We start from the raw sequence: 20,048 nt of genomic DNA, 5'->3' as shown, positions 1-20,048 counted from the left end.
GTCTTACCATATGGTCTCCACTACCCCCGGAAGGAGGCTCTGGGGGTTTCTGAGCAATAGGTTAGTATACCTAGAGGGAGCAAGTCCAGAGAAGACAAAAAGACCATACGCAGACACAACAGCACGTGCTGGTGCAGCTACCAGGAGCTGGCTGCGGGCACGGTAAGAGCTTAAAGCTCAGCATGTTTTTTGACGGTGATGTTGTTCAAAGACTAAAAGCAAGACTCAGTCCAGGGCTGAACACTCCCAGAGAGGTTTATAGAACCTCTTCTGTCTTCAACCAGTGCAATTGTAACGTCATTTAGAGATGGCTTTCATGATGTGGGAGCTGGCTGGCCTTATATTACTTTTCAGGTTTTCCAGCTCGTAAAAATGAAATTATTCCTGCTTAAGCTAAGTTTATCATTGCATAGTTGTCTTTTTGACTGCTCAATTGTTTTTGTTTTAAGGGCAGTGCATTTAATTATTTTAGAAGATACAAATGCAAAGAAATGCAAGATATTGGTGGCATTTCTTTGGAGGATTTTGTGAAGCTGACTTTGATTGCAAAAGCTTCCATTTATCCTGTAACTTCAGTCAACAGCTGGGATGCGCTACAAAAGTGGAAATTTTACTGGGAGAGACAGGAAGGCTCATTGAAGCCAACTGTTGATTCTATGTGGCTTTCTAATGTGACTTCCACATACATATTGTGCTTTTGAAAGGTGTGGTTTTAACCACAGTGACTATACAGTGGGAAGCTCAGAGCTCAACGCACTGGGAGAGTTTGTATCAATGCCAAACAAAAAAAACACAATTAGACTAAATAACCTCTTCTCTACTGAACATTAGCCGGAGGGTTTTTTTTTCATGTCACCATGCTCTATTCAGTTATAAACCTATTTCTCTATCATATTTAGAAACAATGAAAGCGGACAGTCTGTCTCGGTAAGATGCTAATCATTCCTATCTTCAAACAGTATTGAAATAATTGTTAAATGAGTATGTCTTTTCCTGATATAGATAAAATAATCACGTACAATACATACGGTATAATCAGCAGTGAAGTTTGAGACGTCTTAGAAAATTTAAGGCATTAGATAAACCAACATTAGGTTTTTTGCAAAGACAAATGGGGATTATTGCTAATTTTGTGCAGTGAATCCTTAAGTGTCTTGATCCAGTTTTATGTAATCCTTGGTGAGAACAGCAGTCAGCTAAACATAATTCTTTCCCCATAATATTTGTCATGCATATCTAAATGCCTGTTAGAGAAAAGGCACACAATAAAAGGTAAATATCATATACTACATCAAATAGCTATTATGATGATTTTGGGAACCCTGCTTATGACCAACCGAGATTTCTGATGGAACTATATACTGTAGGAGGGGTAAAAGGTAATTAAAAGAGATATCTGAAGATATCTCTTGAAAGAGAGATTCAAAGAAAAATTTGTGATTTAAAATAATAATAATAATCTTTTCCTTAGTTATTGTTATCACAGCTTCACAAAGACCTCATAAACTGGGCTCTTGCTTCTCAGCATTTCCTAACCTGAAATTGATGGTAATTGATTCCTAGGCAAGACCTGAGGTTGTGTAGCATATATAATGGCACACAATTTGGGCACAGATGTCTATAAGTAAAAGGTGTATAAATAAAATGTGTTGCAAAGAAGCAAAATGCCTGTGGCACATCCTGGGCATTAGATATCAAATTCCTACGGGAGATCAGGTAGCAGGAGAGAATAGAAATGCATATTGCTTTAGAAAAGAAAAGATCTGTTGGAGTCTTCATTTTCTCAGTTGTACTCTGATCCAAAAGAGAAAAGGAATACTGTTAAATTAGTTCTTTCTATCAGGCTCAACAAATGATGTGGCTTCACAGTACAAAAGGAAGCAGGAATAATTTGTCTCATGTTTTGACTTTACACAAGGCATGTATAGAATCCAACCAGGAACTGAAAAACCAAACCAAGTTTTAGCTCAAGTTTTGTAACTGTGACAGCTTATATAATTGGCGAAAAACGTAGGTGTTCTTTAGAAAGGTAACACACTGCGAAATAGAGATCTTCCAACCGAAAAAACAAAGCTCTCCAGTCGTCTTTACAAGAAGTGTTGTGTCAAATATGAGACTTATCCAGACTTCAGCAATGAGGGCAGGTAAAAGAAAAGCTATGAATTGGTGAAGTACTTTCCAGTAGACTTTGTGCTTCTAAGAGAGAAAATAATTTAATGTTTCTGATTAACAATTTTTCTCAATAACTGTGCAGGGTTTGGGAATAAAGAGTTTAGCACAGCAGGCAGTATGACGAAAAGTGGACTTGATCAAAGTTGTTCAGAAGTTAAATGTACTGTCATTAAAAAGCTAAATGTACTGTCATTCATTTAAAATAATTTAGCAAATTAGAAGAGTTCATTAGTGCATGGTAGTTGGCTTCTGCAAAAACACCCTGCTGCTTAAATATGAGCTTTAATTGAGAGGTATTAAAATTATTTTCTAAAAGAGGGAGTACAAGGAAATCCCGACAATGTATTTGGTATAAGTGTTGTCAAATTGTTTTTCTTGCAAATCTCTAATGCTTCATCATCCTCATTTCTTTTAAAAAATGCATAAAAAATTAAAAAAAAAAAGGCATTTTGAATATATTAATACAGGGCAGCCAGGTCACTCAAAAAATCAACTAACCTATAAAATCTTATCTATCCAACAACAAGGAGTAGAAAAAAAGAAGGTATGGGGGAGGATGGGGTAATTCCCCAAACCAAAGAGAAGTGACTTGGTTTAGAGGTCAGACTTAATGATTTCACAGTACATTAACTCTGTAAATTAAAAAACAACTTTAAATAATCTGCATGTGATTACAACGTTATGCACTGTAATCAGCCGACTCTGGGCAAACAGAATGCATCTAAATATACACAAGTAGTTTTCAGGATATACCACACGAACATCTAGGTGTTACTTCCTGACCAGTTATTCCTGTTACTATTATTTTTGACTCCGGGTATGTCAATACTGCAGTTGCAGCATAGCTGGGGGGCATCTAACCTAGATTTGCATAGATATTTTGGCTGCTGAAGGATAGTTAGCAGTTGCATGGAGCCTCTCAGGATAGACCGGTCAAACGCACGTCTGCACGGTAAGACTGGCACTTGAAGCTTACTCTGGTAGCCTGAAGTCAACACACCCTTCCTTGTCCTCCGTGCCTGCTGCTGCAGAGGGAGGGGAACAAATGGAAAGAAAGAGGTCAGAACAGGAATTTGTGTTTGCACCCACTTTCCAGTCCTGCTGTGGCAGGGCTGAGCACCTTACAGTTTTTCTTACAGTAAGTCTGAGTGACTCAAGACATGAAGTAAGATAAGAGTGTGGGCTATGCCCTCAAACCTCAAACTGTTCTTCAGATAAATAAAAGGAAATAGCTGTCAGACTTCTTTGGGGTGGAGTAAGAGGTTACACCCAGAATACTGCACTGGGAGGGACTTCCCAGCCCCTCCTCTAAATGACAGCATATCATCTCGAGCATCCACTTATGAAATTCCTTCCTAAATCCCCAAGGACTCTTCCTAGAAAGCTCTTCCTGAACCCCTGGACAGCTTCTGCTTGTTGTCTCTTCTCCTCCTGTCCGGTAGCGCACTTTAGAAAGCAGTTGTGTCAGTTCTCAGCTCACTAACTGAATGTCAAATGCCCTCAGCTCCTCTGGTGTCTAGTAGAAATGCTTTCCTTTCCCTCCTTGTCCTTACAGCTCCTGCCTGCATCTTCTGCCATTTGAAATACCCCCTTCCCCTCTCACCCCCCCAAACGCAGGAAAATTAGGATATGTACAACTAAATGTGTATGACATGAACTTGGTATACTTACTGCTGAAAATTGCTGAAAGCAAAGTGAAACATAATCAAACTGCAGCACTTGTCAGATAAACGGCATTTCATTTTCTTTTGAAGGAAAAGACTGTGGTCTTTGACCAAAATGTTCCATCAGGATATCCACCAGGAGAGACTGTGCCTCCTTAAGTGAGGCTGCTACGATTCCACCTTTCTGTCTGCTTGGGGTGTAAATTACACCAACCTGCTGCTGAGGAAATTCAGTAGCAAAGCCATTCCTTCCCAGTACCCCACTGGCACTGATACACATTTATCAAAACATTTCCTAATAGAAGGGAAATTTAATATAAAACATAATACTAATATAACATTACGATTGAAAGTAAGGGAACTGGCACATCAGGGAGCTGACATCTATATTTCTAAGAAAAAAAAAGTTTGTTCATGTTGGAAGTAAAGTTTATTTCTATTTCTTTTTCTATTCCTTTTTAATAGCAAATATGAATGCACTACGCTTAAACTGATGAATGCACTGTGTAAAATTCACTGTCAGAAACTGTAACCATTTATGACTTTATTGTTGTCCTATCCTGCAAACTTGACTGACATGAACTTCAAAATGACAGCAACAAAAGAATCTAAATCTTCTAAACTACACCATTTCCCCATAAGATATTTTAGTAAATAGTCAATAATAGTCAACAATATTCTAAAAATATGTTTTTTTTTCCCCATAGCCATTGTAATAAATAGTCAGTAATACAACTAAGCCTTTTGAATTTGATCCACAAAGGGGTTAGGATGGAAGTATACGTGACTTTGTTCACTATTATACTACATAGGATATAAATGATGATTAATGACTGAGTCAATTACAGGCATAATTGTCAGAATGAAATTACACTTTAAAAGAATAACAGAAGTATTTTCGAATTACATAAATTATTGAGTTGAAAGAAACCAGAGAGACCCACCATGTGAACCTCAAGAACAGTGTCTGAAGTACACAATAACCAATGTGCACAATCAGGCTATTAGATTGCCATTATTATAGGAATATTAAAAAGCCTGGCTAGTATTCCATCTGTTTACATCACTCCATTTCTTTCAGCATGGGTAAAACAAGCAGAAGTTAGCTTAATCTTTGTTTCAAGTTGCTATTTCTCTTTATAAAGGTTCTCATGCAGCAACATGAAATTTGTCTGTGAAAAACTTTTAACACTATGTTTTGAATCTTGGGGTTCCTACAAAGAATGTAAAATCTTGCTTTGACATAACATGGAGCTAAGGATACACTCGACAGCTCGCCAAAATGTGAACTACCAAGCTCTTCTAATTTAATTTTCAACCTTAACATTTAATTAATGTCAGTTGTTTTTATTATAAATATTAAATACAAAAGAAACCATTTTTACTGCAAAAGCACAGCCTTGTTACACAGCAGCTTATCTTTCACAACTTTATAATACAACAAGCTGCTGCTAGTGGTGTCAACATATCTTTACCATCTTCCCTCCAGAGATTTTCTTTCTCTTTTCTTTTTCAAATAACAACTGCCTGCAAAGTTCCTTTATCTGTAAACACCAAGAGCTAAATATCAGAGAAGATCAAAGACTCTGTAGGCCCAAATCTCCACTCAGATGTGCATGAACTCTTGTTCTAATCAGCCGCACCTGCTTTTCTGGAGACTGAAGGTGACCTTTAATTTTAGAAGAAACCATGACAGTGCTGCTGCTTTGAATTTTGGAAGCTTCTTGTGATATGCAAAATTTACCAAAACTCAGCATTTGTCAACCTATTAGTATATGTGGAAAAGTCCTTTTAGTAGAGGAGTTTCAGTAATTTCAGATTCCTTTTAAACATTAATGTCAGTATGTCAACTATTGACTAATTCAATATTAGTTTTAGAAACAACCATGTCTTTATACCCAGTCTTCAAAAGCACATGGTGTTTAGAAATTTAAGATAATGCCTTGAACATTAGCAAAACAATAAGACTGCAAGACTTCTGCGTATTCCTTTTGAGAGCTACAGTGAAGAACCTACAGTGTGGTCTACGGGAATCTGGTGAGATGTCTTTCATTGGCCAACCACAAAGGTAGACTCCACAAGAAAAAGGAGCTACCCCACATCTCCCTAAAGGACCTTGCAGTGGGCTCCGGCTCACCACAAACCTTAGAATCATCTCCACTACAATGGTCTCTTTGCAGTGTGGATATACACAGCCTGCAACCAAAAGGTATAAATAAGTACCCAGTGAATAACACTGATGTTTGATTTTAAGAATAAAACTGTTCAGCTTTCATAAGCTGTATTTTCCTTTCTTGTTGATACGAGAAAAAAAGAAAAAGGAAGCACTGTAAAACCTTTTTTCCTCATGAAGTACAAGGAAATCATTGTATGACATTAGAGCTGGAAGTCTATCTACCTCTCAATAAAACAGAAAGGTGAGAAAAGATGCTTAAAGGTACAGAATATACAGACTGGAAGGTGCCCAAACAAAGCCCAAAACAGAGCAGATCCCGAACAACCTGTTCCTAAGTAACTAAAAGGAAAAGGATGTCAAAACTTGATGAGGGAAGAACAGGATTTGCTCACACCTCACAGGCCCACTTTCAAAGCTGTTGTTCAAGACAGGGGGTGTAAAGATGAGAACCATTACAGCTCCCTGCTACACTAGTGCTGTTTATGACAGCTCTGAAACTACATTGTCACAACTCCAGCTGAAGTCTAGAAGTTGAGGGAAAGCACTGGAAAACAGGCCTCTTTTTGGATGCTGGATGCAATGTTCAGAATTAGCTAAATGCCACTTTTGAATCTTTGAATGAATTTCGGGTCCTGCCCATTTTGTGCCAAAATGCTTCTAGCCTTCGTTGGGTATGGTATGCAATCAATTGCTACTTGTCAGATTGCAAGATATGAGTTGACACAAGGAAGTACAAGATTGTACACATGATGTTAGGAGTTGTTGGGAGAGAGGCATAAGAAACAAGGGAATGCTGAAGTTCCTCAAATCCCTCTGAAGAAAGTCACATGGAGAGCAAATCTATTAAAAACCTGCAGAGAACACACGGCACTTCCTAATGTGCTAGGAACTGGGGTTTGCACCATGGGGGGGAGATATTCTCCTGGACTGCTCAGTTCAGCTATTACATGATAGGTGTGTTTAAGCTGAATTGGACTCTCCAGATGCCTCAAGGTTGTAACAAACCTGTCAAAGACTTCAGTTTATCTTAACAAGCCAGGCTTAAATCAGCGTAGTCTAGGTGTCAACTTATAAGCGGATCAGCGAGACCTGCCTCAGGGATGGGATGAGCATTTGGCAGCAGTAACAGCTTCAGCCATATAATTTTTATCCGTCACCAGTAGTCTATCAGAGCTTGAGGCCACCAACTCCTCTAAGATGAATTCCAGAAGGTTTTAGGCCGGACACAGGCAGATAGGCATAGATATGGAGAAGCAACCACCTTGAGAGCTTTTATGTTTGAAATGGAGGCACCTACCATTGGATACACTATTGTGGTTGGGTAATTAGAAGCTTCTGTGTCACCATTTTGGACCTAGGCACCATTATGTCCAGGCAAGTGCTGCTATAGGCATGAAAGTTCTGGGCCAGGAGACAAAATAACCTTTTCACTTGCCTGAATATATGTGCACTTCATCTGATAATATTCAAATCTCTTTAGCCACATTCTAATGAGGTTAAAGCAAGAAAAGATTTCCCCACCCCAAATATTACAAATGTCAGTAATGAGAACAGTAAAAATGTCACCACACGGAGAAAAGAGTGAAATTAGCATATTTAGGGAAGTATTATACCCATGAGTGAAATAATGCAATCAGCTAGCTGCAAGATAAAGCTAATTTGGTTTCCAACAGTTTATCAACAATGCACTGCTCCTTTACATTAACAAATTTAAATGGTACCATATCCTGCAAACAAGAATAATTCACAGAGAATATTACAGTGTGTTAATTAAATAGCTGGAATAGAAAAGGTCAGGCCATGACTGAAAGATGCGCATATGGGTTGTGAAGCTATGAAAAGATGAAGCGATTTCAAATCAAGCAATCAAAATAAATTATTTAAATCATGATTAAGTCAATAAATAACCCTAGATTTTCTGAGTCTATGTTGACAGCGACTTTCTTTTGTTGCTGTTTCTCAAAGATTTCTCTTTCTTGTTGACCCACGCAAGCATCAAAATATCTTTAAACCCATTGTAAGATGAGGTGGCTTGGATAAGTCATCAAAGAGTCATCCTGCTTATATTCAGGTTTCCATTTTACTATGCAGGTAGTAAGAGGCAAGAGGCAAGTTTTGCAGTTAAAGGATACTGCAAAGCCCCGCTTGCATTATTTCTGGATGGGCTTCCTGCCACTAGAACAACCAAGAAACCCCCACAATTACTACAGTTAATTGAAAACTGTTCAAAGAGAGAAGTATTTTTTCACTTTGTTTACTTCTGCAAATGACAGCACTTTGTGTTTGGCACAACGCCACCGAATCAATTATATTATAGTAGTAACATAGCCATTGTAAATTGAAAGAACATTTTGGCACAGGCTAAACTATGCTGAGCTGGTAATGTATGAAAAAGACCTAGTAAACCAGGGAATTAATCTTCCTTGGAGCCCCAAAGCACTACTGCACTATGCATCAGTCACGATCAACTCTGAATTTTGTCCAATATTTTTACTGGATTTTACTTTTGTCACTGCAGTTGTACATGGCAAGCTCAAATTTTAGTTTGTATGTCCCCCCGTTATTTAATTGTGCATGAGTTTTATTTTTCCTGGGGAATCTCATGAACTATTCTAGACAAAGTCTCATTTTCTTTTTGATCATAGTTCTGCCGATTTCAATTGGTATAAACTTACTTTTTGCACCTTGAGTGCAAGTTGACTTGAACTGCAGTCTAGCACACAGAGCTGTGTGGCCTAAAGAAAAAAATGCCATGTCTGTCTATACGTTTTGGGAAAAAAATCATGGGTGTGCGTGGTTTTGGCTGCAAAACTGTGGGACAGGCACCATGTATGAAATTCCGTTGTCTGTTGCCCGGCACATCAACAGTTATGACATTGACAGTGGGTTTAAAACCAGCTCGTGTGGGTCCCACTGCTCAGCTCTCCCCAATTAAGCACACAGGCATTTATCATGGCTTGATACTTCCAGACTTTGTGACAGAATGCCTAAGCAAGCCAAACTGAAATACCTTTTTTTTTTTTTTTCAGGGAAGATGAAGCATTATGCAGCATACGAGCCATTAATTTTATGACAAGTGCAGATGGTAGATATACAGATAAATACTCACGTAACCTAATGGAATGAATATATACTTCAATCTATTTAAATCATAATAGTTTCCAATGAGCTTAGTGTAGCCCACATGATGGTATACTCATCCGAATTATTTTAAAATGGATTTTGGTGCACCCTACTTTTTCACCCCCCAATTCGGACCATAGCCGGTTTCTCTCCACCTCACCACAAAGCAATTCACCTCTCCCTTTAGAAGGCCAGACCCCCTCCCGGGGAAGCCCTGCTGCAGCGTTGCCCTCCATCAGTATTTCCCTCCCGGCTTGATGAAGGGCGCAGCCCGGCTCTGCGCCCCGCCGCCGCCGCCGCGGTAACAGGCCTACGCCGGAGAGGGACGTTTGGTGGAGGAGGAGGAGCTGAAGGAGAGGCATGGAGGCCCCGCTCACGCCCCCCAGTTCCCGCCCGCCGGCCCGCAGGGAGACAAGCCGCGATGCCGGGCCCGGGCCCAGGCCCAGGCCCAGGCCCGGGGCTCGCCGCCCGCCGGGCCGCGCTAGGCCGCAGCGGGGCGGGAGGGGCGCGGAGCACCTACCCGGCGCGGGAGGACGGCGGCTCTCCGCCCCGGCCATGCTCCTCCGGCTCTCCCTCCCGGGCGGCTCTGGCGGGCTCCGCTCGGCACCGCCCTCGCCAAGGGAAGGGGGAGCCCGGCCTGGGAGCCAGCCCGGCCCGCTGCGCTCTGCCGCGCGGGGCGGAGCCGCGGTGGCAGCCTGACGGCCGGGGCTGACAGCGGCCCCGAGGCAGGGACTCCCCCCTCTCCGTCCCCTCCAGTGACACCCGAGCGGCGGCTCCCGCGGGCCGCCCCGCTCCCGCCCCGGGACCCGAGCCCCCTCTGCCCGGGGGGTGGCGGCCCAGGGGACCCGGTGGCTTCCCCGCCCCGCAGGCCGCGGCTGTCCGCCGGCACGGCTCCTTCCCCGCGGGCGGCGGGCCCGGCTCTCCTCCCCGGCGCCGCTTCCCTCCTCCCCTCGCCGGCGGAGGAAGGAGGCGGCCGCCGGCCCTCCCCGACCGCGCATGCGGCTGTGCCGGGCCGGGCCGGAGCAGCGCCGCCGCACTCGGGGGGTTGAAGTGTGGGTGTCCCTTCCCCCGTCCCCGTCCCCCTCCCCGGCGGGCCCCCGTCAGCGCCCCGCAGATGGGCTTAGGCTGGAGCAGCGCTGAGGAGCGGCAGCCCCTCCTGCCGCCGCCGCCGCCGCAGCAGCAACAACGGCGGCGACCGCAGGCGGGGGGGGCGGCGGGGGGCCCGGCGGTGCCGGCGGCGGTGCCGGTGCGGCGGCTGGCGCCGGTGTCGGGCCGCGTCTACGGGCGGCGGTGGCTGGTGCTGCTGCTCTTCTCGCTGCTGGGCTTCGCGCAGGGCCTGGTGTGGAACAGCTGGGGCCCCATCCAGAACTCGGCCCGCCTGGCCTTCGGCTTCAGCGGCTGGGACATCGCCCTGCTCGTCTTCTGGGGGCCCATCGGCTTCGCGCCCTGCTTCTTCTTCATGTGGCTCATGGACAAGAAGGGTGAGCGGGGCCGGGGGCGGCGGGGCCGGGGGGTCGGGACTCCCCGCCCCGCGGCTTCCCCCGGGCCAGGCGGGGACGCCGTGACCGCGGCCGTGTCTCCCCGACGCCGCGGTGAGGGGCGGCGTGGTGGTCCTGTGGCCGGGGGAGGGGATGCTGCCAGCCCGGGGCTGCCCGTCGTGCTCGGGGCGAGTGGACTCGGCATTAAAAAGGGATGAGTAATACTTTAAAGGCATCATGAGTGCTATTTGCGGTACACTGCTCAAACAAAGACACATCAAAGGCCGTTCACAAGGAAGGTACTTAAGCTGTTCCTAAAGTTAAGAGGAATTATGGCATCTTACGTCTCAGCTGAGGCGTGGGTCTGGACATGTGCTTCCTTCTGTCATTGCCATGTGGGTGTCTTGACCTGGAGATGGTCAGGTTTTCTGGTAATCAGCTGTAAAACAAACACCTGTGTTAATGTTTGGATCGAGTTAAGCCCACGCTCAGGGCAGCCACTGCATTGTGAAAGCAATACTTTGTTTTTAAATGCAGACTATACACAAAGTCGGTGGTTTGCTTTTAGTTGCGCTCGGGAGATGTGAAGGCAGCGAATGTAAACCAGAAGTTGCACTCATGGGTTTCAGAAGACAAGGGAGAGTTTCCTAATTTGCCCTCAGGTCGTTGCATCTTGGTAGCAAACTTCTGAAAATGGCATTTGTCTTTGGAGAACTTCTCCAGAGCCCGCGCAGTTCGTCTGCGGTCACCCTGGGGACCGCTCTGTGGAGGTCAAGTGCCTCTGTTTGCAGATTTGAGCTTTTGGGCCTAAATCCACAGAAGCATTTAGTCTTTTAATTCCTGTTTAAACAGGCCTCTAAACAGGAGATAGGAGCCTACATACCCTTGTGGCTCCTGATGTTAAGTGCTACTCATTCCATTTATTTAGGAATTAATAGCTCATTAGTGGGGAGGGAAGGGGGGAAAGTGAAGGCAGGCAAGGAGAAAAGTTGTAACTGAGAAGGCTTGTGTCTCGAAATTGGAATTGCTTTTCCTAAAGTTGAAGAGGCATTGGGGGAATAAAACCTATTGGGCTGAAAATACGCTCTCCAAATGAGTCCGTGGTGGCTGTACAGCCAGTCTCCTCAAGCAATTTAGACTTAAGTTGACAATGTCTGTCTAGACTGCTGTAAAACAGTGTTCTTAATTATCTTAAAGTAAGTTATTTTGTTTTGTACAGTGAAGACAGTGACGCTGGTCGTGGTATGAAGGAAATAAAGCTGAACTTGAACCTGTGCTTGTAGAACCAACTCTGTATTTTTATTTCTTCAATGCAAAAAAAATACTGGAAAAGTTTTGAAGCAACTCGTGGAAGAAAAAACAGTGTTTTGTTGTTTCTTTCATGTGATTAGTAATATAATTGCTGGATTTTTTGGATTCACACATAGCTTGTTTTAATGAAAGTGTATACAAGTGTTTTTTCCTCGTTACTGTAACTGATTGCTTGGATGTTGTGTTTTTTGGTTGGTTTTTTTTTTTTTAATTTCCGTGTCCATTGGAGATATTGATATGAAGTACCTCTTTGCTCTTGATTTGTTGCTTTCCTTGTTGAGACAATTTTGGTTGATAGCCTAAATAAAGCATCTCAACTCATTGGCTTTATGCATAAGACGTACATACGGGCTCTGGAGCATGTTCTTTGCACAGCAGCAGATTTTGTGGGGGGCCTGTTGTGTTTCATGAGTTTCTGAGTCTGGATGTGTTTCTGAGTCTGGATGATTCCCACAGAGAATGTGGTGTTCTTCACTTTGGAAGTGGTGATGGAGTCCTGCCACTTGGCCTTCCATGGAGCAAAGAGGAGAGCCACTGCTGCCCTACTCTCCCATGGGGCATGTTTCCATTGGTGGCACGTTGCAGGGAGGTTTCTCCTCTTTGGAGTATGCATGTTCTAGGAGGAGTGTGACTACTACTTTGAAGCTGTAAAGTTGGTTGGGTGTGACCTTGCAAGGGCAGTACTTCACTTGCTTAGGGGTACAAATGCTTGTTGTTACACGAAGTTTACTCTCTGTACCAAAAATACAGAGAAATGACACTGTTTATTCTCCTGGCTTCAATCATCTGTCATTGGAGTTAGCTAGTAAAGGAACTGTCAGGAAAAAAAAAAGTAATTGTGAAGTGTCAACGTGTAAAACCTGGCACATATCAGAAGTATGACACTGTAGATGATGCATGTCAGAATTTGAGAGGAGATTCTGCTTTTAGATAGTCCTATACTTCACAGTCAGAGCTATATGTAACTGATATTGATACGTAGCTGCCTGCTGTCACTTAAGTCTGATTTTGTGTTATGATGCTTCAGATGAAGTCCAAAAAGTATTTGTCTTTTTGGTTTTTTGTTGTTCATTGTAGCATATAGTTTGAAACATAAATCTGTTTCCATACCAAACTTCTGTTGTATTATTTGTGCGCCTGTTTCTTATTTCAGTACTGTTTATAAAGGTTTGGCCACTTTTATTTTTACCTTTTAACTAATTAGAAGTTGAAAGATTGGGTATTAAGCAATAGGCATGTTAATAATCCTACTTGGAAGAAGCATTTCTTGGGCTGTGTGATTCAGTTCCATCACAGCTTCTCACAGAAGTGTGGGGTCCTCTGAGAAGAGAGAACTGCAGTGTTTATTTTTAATAAAAGGTATGCTAAATAAGCTCCAAATGATCTGTTCTTCAGTCCTGTATAGAAAGGATCCAGGATGGAGAAATTGCGTGTTGGTGGGTTTTGTGGTTTGTTTTTTTTTGTTTGTTTGTTTTCTGACCTCAAAGGGTTTGTTGGCTTTTGTGACCTTTTTCCTCCTGGCTTGCCAAGTGTGTCTCCTGGATTTTTTGTGGAGGCCTGTTTGCAGTTGACACAGGTAATGCAGTTGGAGAATGGGAAGAATACATGGGCTGGGAAAAGTGTGTAGATGGTGTCACTGGGGAATGTCTGTGGGAGATACTACAGGTAAATGTATGCCTCCCCCAAGGACTTCAGTGGCCTGGAATGGTGTTGGAATCGGAAGCAGCATGACAAACAGTCTGGGTTGGCTAAGCCCACGTTCCTGTAGATCTATAGGGATTTCCTGGTTTTCATGAAACTGAGGGTGAGTTTTTATCAGGAGAGTAGTGATGGTCTTAACAAAGCTGTATTTCTGAAAAATCTTACTTGAAGGTCTGAACAGACTCAGGAATAGGCGATTTTTTTGAGGGGTGTTAACACTGTATTTTAAAGGGTCTTTGAGGCATTGGAGGAAGCCTGGATTTAGCTGGTGTTTCTGTAAGGCAAAGCTCACGTATCACAGCTGGAAATTCTTCTTTTGGGAGCGAGCTCTGTTGCTGTTCCTGCCTCCCTGCTTTCTCCGGCTGCGTGGAGACTTCTACCAGCATGCTTCTCCTTGGGAGCCGGGGGGAGCTTTCCGTGCTCCTTGCCTGGGTGCTATAGCAGGGACAGCGGTGGCATCTGTAACCTTTCCTAGATCTGTTCTGGGATGGGTGCATGTTGAAACTCAGGAATTATGTTTGCATGCATCATTTTTGAGTATGTCCCATTTTGAAGTAGGTTTGAAACCCTTTTCCATGAGTAGAGTTACAGGTGGTGTCTTGGGTGGTTGGTTGGTTTCTTGGTGAGGAAAGGTCAAAAGATGGAGTGTGCTGTGGAGCTACATGTGTCTTAATCTGGTGCATTTTCTTTAGCAATAGGATTAGAGAGTCCTTGTTTAAATGATAATTACCTTTAGAGATTGAATAAGACTGAAATTAAATGGGAAATTACTTCAGTGTGCTGTTGGATGGACCCTTGTTGTTTACATGATTAAAATTAGCTACAATTTGTCACATGATGCTTCAGTGTTTATGGATGTTTTGTGCCTTGAGTGTTTCATTTCCTGGGAATGGTAAATATAAGCATACAGAACAGTTAGGATATTTATATATTTAACTTGAAATTGAAAGCTTACATACTTCTATGGATCTGGTTCCCCTTTTTTATTAGTTAAGTTTATAGTTACAAGGTGAGACCTAGAAGCGATATGTACTGTCAATCTTCATTATGTTCCCATATAATCAAGAAGAGGCAATGAAGAATGAAATACTTTATGCTAATTTACATTAAACAAATTGAACAGAATGGTGATGTTTTTCATTAATTTTTGGAATACAGTGAACAGATTTATATTGAGTTTGAAGAAATGTGACATATTACTTGTAAAAGTGAAATGTAGTCTATTTCTTGGTCCTTTTTTATAAAATGGTGTATGCTTACATGGGTTGAATAGACATTCTTAGTAACTTTATTTTGCTAAAATTAAATTTACATAGCATTGTTATCCTAGTGATTAAATTTTGAAGTAGAGAGAAAACTTCAATTATGAGATTTTGGGTTTTAATGGAGATTGGATTGTCTGTTGAAACCATGAATGTTTTTACTTGTATGAGTAGTTGTTCCTTTCTAGAATATCAAAGTCTTGATTTCATTGCTGTCTCCTAAACCATGCTGCTCAGTTTTCTTCTCTGAGTCATTTGATAGTTCTTATCTCTTCCACTTGGGAATTTCGAGGTTAAATCCTTTAATACAGTCTGACAAAATAGTTATGAATATTGAGTGTGAGTACTAAATCAGGCCTTACTAATACAAAAATGTCTTAATAACTATTCACTGTACAAAACAAACTATACATGATGGATAAAGAGATTTCTGCATAGTAACTTTCATGCTTGAAATTCCCAGATTCTCACTCCGTGCTGCATGCATGGAAACACTGATTTTGCTTTCAGGGGAGTTTTGGACTCCTTTAACTCACATCTAGGGTGACTTGGACAGAAGGGAGAAGACTTCAAGCGAATTTGTTCTCTCCCTCATCTAAGAAGTGTTTGTGGAATGCCTTTGGTTTTGTTTTGAGAGATGTGAAGTTGCATACGGAGAGCAAAGAGGAAGCAGGTTGTTCAAAAGTCAGTGGAAACACAAATGGTCAAGTGAAGCCAACAAATGGGGAAGACTTTTTCTCTCTGAGGTGTTTCCATTGTGCTTGGCATTTCAGGGTCCTTGTCTGTCATTCAGGCTCTTGGACAACACAGTAGTAAATGTAAATTGGAGCATGTTACTAATAAGTTAGAAAAACACCAGCAGGTCTAGTTGTTGATAGGTATCACAGTTGGTAGAGATGGATAATGTGAAATATTTTCTGTGGTGGCACTCACGAGAAGATGCTGAGTTTTTAATGGAAGTATTCATAGTTCTGTTGTGTCCCAAGTGATCATAAGCACATGGGGTTTTGGTTAACAGACCGACAAAAGTAGACAAATCATGAGCTTTTGAAGTCTGTCAGTTTTAATCTTGTGGCAACGAAACACATTTTTAGCTTCTTTTTATTATGATCTCAGAAATGGACTTTTCTTATCTTAGATGCATGACTGCGAGATATGTGGCCAATATTTCAAAATGACCAATTTGATAATTCATGGGTCAAGTTCAAGTGTGAGCCTCAGCTAAAGATGCCTAGGATAAGACTCAGCATAAGGCTGTAAGACTTTAATATAATTTGGTGAGATCAAGCTAAAAGGATTTACACGCTACAACAATAGAAAAGGTTTGTACCTTTTTTTTTGGTAAGTTAGCACAGCCCATGGGAAAGAAATACCTATGGGAAAACTTACAGGTGTGAAAATGTGGGTAGAATGGCAAGGAGCTAGTGAGAAAGGGAAGTGTGATGTTTCGGGTGTGTGACTGAAATACGCTGGGATTACAGAGAGTAGTCTCATCATAAACAACTGATTCTACTCAGTAGCGTTTATGTTAATGGCAAAGGTCTTGTTAACTCCAACAAGAGTAGCAGAAGGCTCTCTTGGATTTAATGAAGGATAAATGTGAATTTAGTGATTCTTTTTTTTTTTTTTTTTTTTTTTTTAAAAAAAAGGGGGGGAAGAGAATGCCTTGACTCTATGAAGTGAAAGCTGTGCATATCTGGTGAAAAGGCAAGTGATTGATGCATGTCAGCCAAATGCAAAAGAAGTTTGAAGGAAAATACCTGTTTTACTTCAGTCTGTTCTCTCCCATCCTGTGGACATCATCTACTGCATGATACAAACAATGCATATTTTGTTGTCTTGTAAGTGATACAGATCCACACCTATCAAATTCTGTGAAAGGGATTAATTTTCCTAAGCTAACAAATCTTGGGAGATGAGATGAAGTGTTGTTTTTCATGTGGAAAGATGAAAGAAGCAATTAGAGAGCTGAATATAGGTAAATCCCACTAGAGCAGATATTTAATCAGCTTGATTTTACAAAACTTATTTTGATGAGTTGCTGGTGTGTGTGGTTTTATGCAGGCACGCTTTTCTTCTACGCCATCAGAAGAAAAGAAAAAGGAAGACTGGACCAAACTTAGCTTTTGTTGCTTAATTTTATATACTGTGGCTGCATGAAAGTCCACAGAGCATTTGTGCAAGTGCTTGCAGAAGTGAGGACTCATTAGAGAATTGATTCGCCCACCCTCACTGGAGTCAGGCATGCTGCAAAAGACCACTTGAGATTCACACAGTGATTAGCAGCATAGAGTGGTTTAATTAGGGTCTGATGAGTTGTATTAACTTGATGCCACTATGATTCATCATAGCAATACTAGTTTGATTGTTAGCAGCGCTTCCCATACCTCCTGATGGGCCAGGTTGAGCTGAAAGCATCAATCATGATTGTAGACAGATGTCCTCTTCTGGAGGTCTTTCTGTTAGACCGTGTCACCCCCACTCTCTGCTTTGTACTATGTTTCCACAGACGTTTCTCTTTGCACTACTACCCCTTACGCAACTCCCATGCTCTTTGCACTCTTCACACACTTCTTTGCAGCTGCGGCAGTGGTGCTAGGACAGCTGTTTGAAACATCACATACTGAAGAATATCAGGAAACTGCACACTGGATTTAAAATAACTTTGTCATGATGGCAAGTAAAATCCTAAGATGATTGTGTAACTCATGTGAGAATAGTAATGGCTGTGTGAAGATAACGTTATCTTGAGGTTTTGGTGCATTGAACATGCAGGCCCACTGAGCATGGGGTGTGTAACTTGCTGTACCTTGATGTTGACAAATTGATGGATAGGGAAATCATTTATGGGTGTAAAATACAATCCCTTACTTTGATTATGCAGTTGTTAACACTAGCAGTATTAAAGCACTTGAGTGTCCTGGAACTGGGTCAGGACACAGCTCCAGCTAGGAAGATATTTTGTCAACAGAAGCTTTTAGAAGTTGACTACAGAGAGTATAATTCTAGGGCAGCTATGCACCGTATGTCCCCTGTTGTATGCTCATGTATTTTCACTACTCCTCATAACCTTCTCCTGAGCCAAATTCTTCCTATCTGGCTGCTTCCTCTTCTCCTGCCTCACCTGTGTGTCTCCTTGCTGTTGTGGTGTGCCCATCTTGTCCTCCAATTTCCCTCTGTCCTCCACTGCTCCTGCTTGTTGAGGAGTAGAAAAGGTTGGATGCAAGAAGCTAAGGGCTCAAAGGACTGAGGGCAGATGTGAGAAAAGCCCTTGGATAGGTGGGAAGAGATAGAGAAAAGGGGAGAAGATGGATAAAGTAGTGGGTGAAGCATGGGAGGTATGAACGCAAAAGCGAGATCTAGGGCTGGAGGGCAGGGAGTGGTGGGAATGGGCGAGGTGGAGGAGCCAGGCGAGTAGGAGGCACAGGAAAAAGGATGCTGAGCATCTTCCCCAGCAAGCAAGAGGCAATAGTAAACATGACTTTGGTAGCTAGCAGCAAACGATGAGGGTGGCGGGTGCCTGCACCCCTCCTGGTCAGCCTCCACAGCACCCCAGCTGCAGATCAGCAAACACAGGTTTTTGTGAGCTGGCTTGAGAAGAGCTTTTAAAACCAGGAGCTGGGAAGTCTCTTTGAATGCAATTCACCTTTTTGCCTTTTCTTATCTCCAGCAAGGTCCCAGTCTTCTGCCTCTGCACCACCCAACCTCTGAACTGCGCTTGACAGTGCCTCTTGTTGGTCAGAGGGTGTATTCGATCCATCCTTCACCCTCTCCTTCCCCAAGGCACCCCGGGCCATGGCCGCCTGCTCCCTGTGGGGCTCCCCGAGCGCTGACAACGCAGAGGAGGGCGGCTGTTCCTTCTTGCGTGGGTCTGGTGGCGATGAATGTCTGGCCTCGTGATGGAGACACGAGCGGGATGCTGGAGTGTATGTGGCCACTCTGGCCTCACCCCTTCTGGAAGGCCTTGTGAAACAGGACAGAAAACACTAAAATACCATTCCGTTGTCCACTGTCTTGCTGCATTTTAAAAATATTTAAATGTTGCCAGTCTCCTTTCTTCTAGAAGTTTTTAACAGTGTGACGGTTGTGCTACATAAAGGTAGCTACTGCTACTTCTATAACATAATTGACAAGAATAATTCCACTGTTATCAAAGTCCCTTGGGCTCTCTTGTAGGTTTTTATTATGGAAGTAGTAAAGTACTTCGGAAAGTTGTATTGCAGCCATTTTGCTAGTTGTATGTTTACACTGTGTTTATAATTTCTAGCTATTAGTTTATAATTCCATTAAAGAGAAAAAAAAGTTGGTTTTGGCCTGTGAAAGTGGAATCTGCTTCTTTTAAAGAAAACTGAGTCTGTTTCCTTTTAAGAATTCATATGATATCGTTTATTTTTCCTATCAGAAGAAACTAAGTACAAAGAAAGGCAGACCATTTTCATTTGGTAATGCTGAACTAACCCAGACTTACTGATTTCTAAATTCCACTCAGCATTAGCATTGTGCAAAGAAAACAAATTTTATTCATTATTTTTGGCCAATGTTGGGTTTAGGTGTTAGTTTCATGTTATGTTTTAGGAGTGAAAAACAAGTCTGAAGGGAATGCAGAAATGAGGTTCATTACTTGTTAATAAAGTTTGGATATTTTCTGCATTGCCAATTTCTACCTTTTTTTTTTTTTTTTTCTGGTGTGAAGTGCTCTGCTTATGGGAAAGGAGCCGTGTAAAAAAGGGGTATTTGCTTGCCTTTTCAGAGCTGAAGAAGTAGATAGTTCATAGCGCGGGTCCTGAAATAGTGGTCCCTGTTGTGAAAATTTATAGTCTGACGTTGCAAATAAAAATACTTGGTTTAAAACCACCCAAAAAACCAAGGTCAGTGCTGAGATGAGAAGAAGTAAATGTAAGAAACGAGATGCTTCAGTAATTTTCTGTTAGAATGTTTTGCAAATTTTCTTGGAGAACGTTGTTTGATTTCTCCCCGTGGCAACCCAGTTTAGCCTCAGCTGAGCAGACCAAAGACCTCGCCAGTACAAGTTTCTTTAAGAATTTTTTTCCGTTATAGTCCTGGGGCAAGGGAAATTGTGGCTTGCTCTGGTTTTCTCTCAGTGGTGACATTCAGAGCTATTCCATCACTTCCTGCCATAATTTTGTTTTTCAATGCTTCT

General features: G+C 42.4%; 2 protein-coding genes across 3 annotated transcripts in view; one reads left to right on the top strand and one right to left on the bottom strand.

The window, feature by feature from the left end:
- Window positions 1-9,704, bottom strand: part of HSPBAP1 (HSPB1 associated protein 1) — a 36,434-nt gene extending 26,730 nt beyond the window's left edge. For both annotated transcript variants that reach the window (XM_082483850.1, XM_082483851.1), the window contains exon 1: window positions 9,656-9,704. In XM_082483850.1, the coding sequence (XP_082339976.1) occupies window positions 9,656-9,692 (37 nt within the window). In that variant the 5' untranslated portion in view covers window positions 9,693-9,704. The remainder of the gene's footprint in view (window positions 1-9,655) is intronic.
- Window positions 9,705-10,148: 444 nt separating this feature from the next.
- SLC49A4 (solute carrier family 49 member 4) overlaps window positions 10,149-20,048 on the top strand; it is a 66,752-nt gene continuing 56,852 nt past the window's right edge. The window contains exon 1 of the mRNA XM_082484448.1: window positions 10,149-10,616. Coding sequence (XP_082340574.1) covers window positions 10,250-10,616 — 367 coding nt within the window. The 5' untranslated portion in view covers window positions 10,149-10,249. The remainder of the gene's footprint in view (window positions 10,617-20,048) is intronic.

This window comes from Vanellus vanellus, assembly GCF_965231255.1.
Source record: "Vanellus vanellus genome assembly, chromosome: 5".
NCBI lineage: Eukaryota > Metazoa > Chordata > Aves > Charadriiformes > Charadriidae > Vanellus > Vanellus vanellus.
The sequence above is the reverse complement of the archived record's forward strand: the minus strand, read 5'-3'. Positions and strand labels throughout refer to the sequence as shown.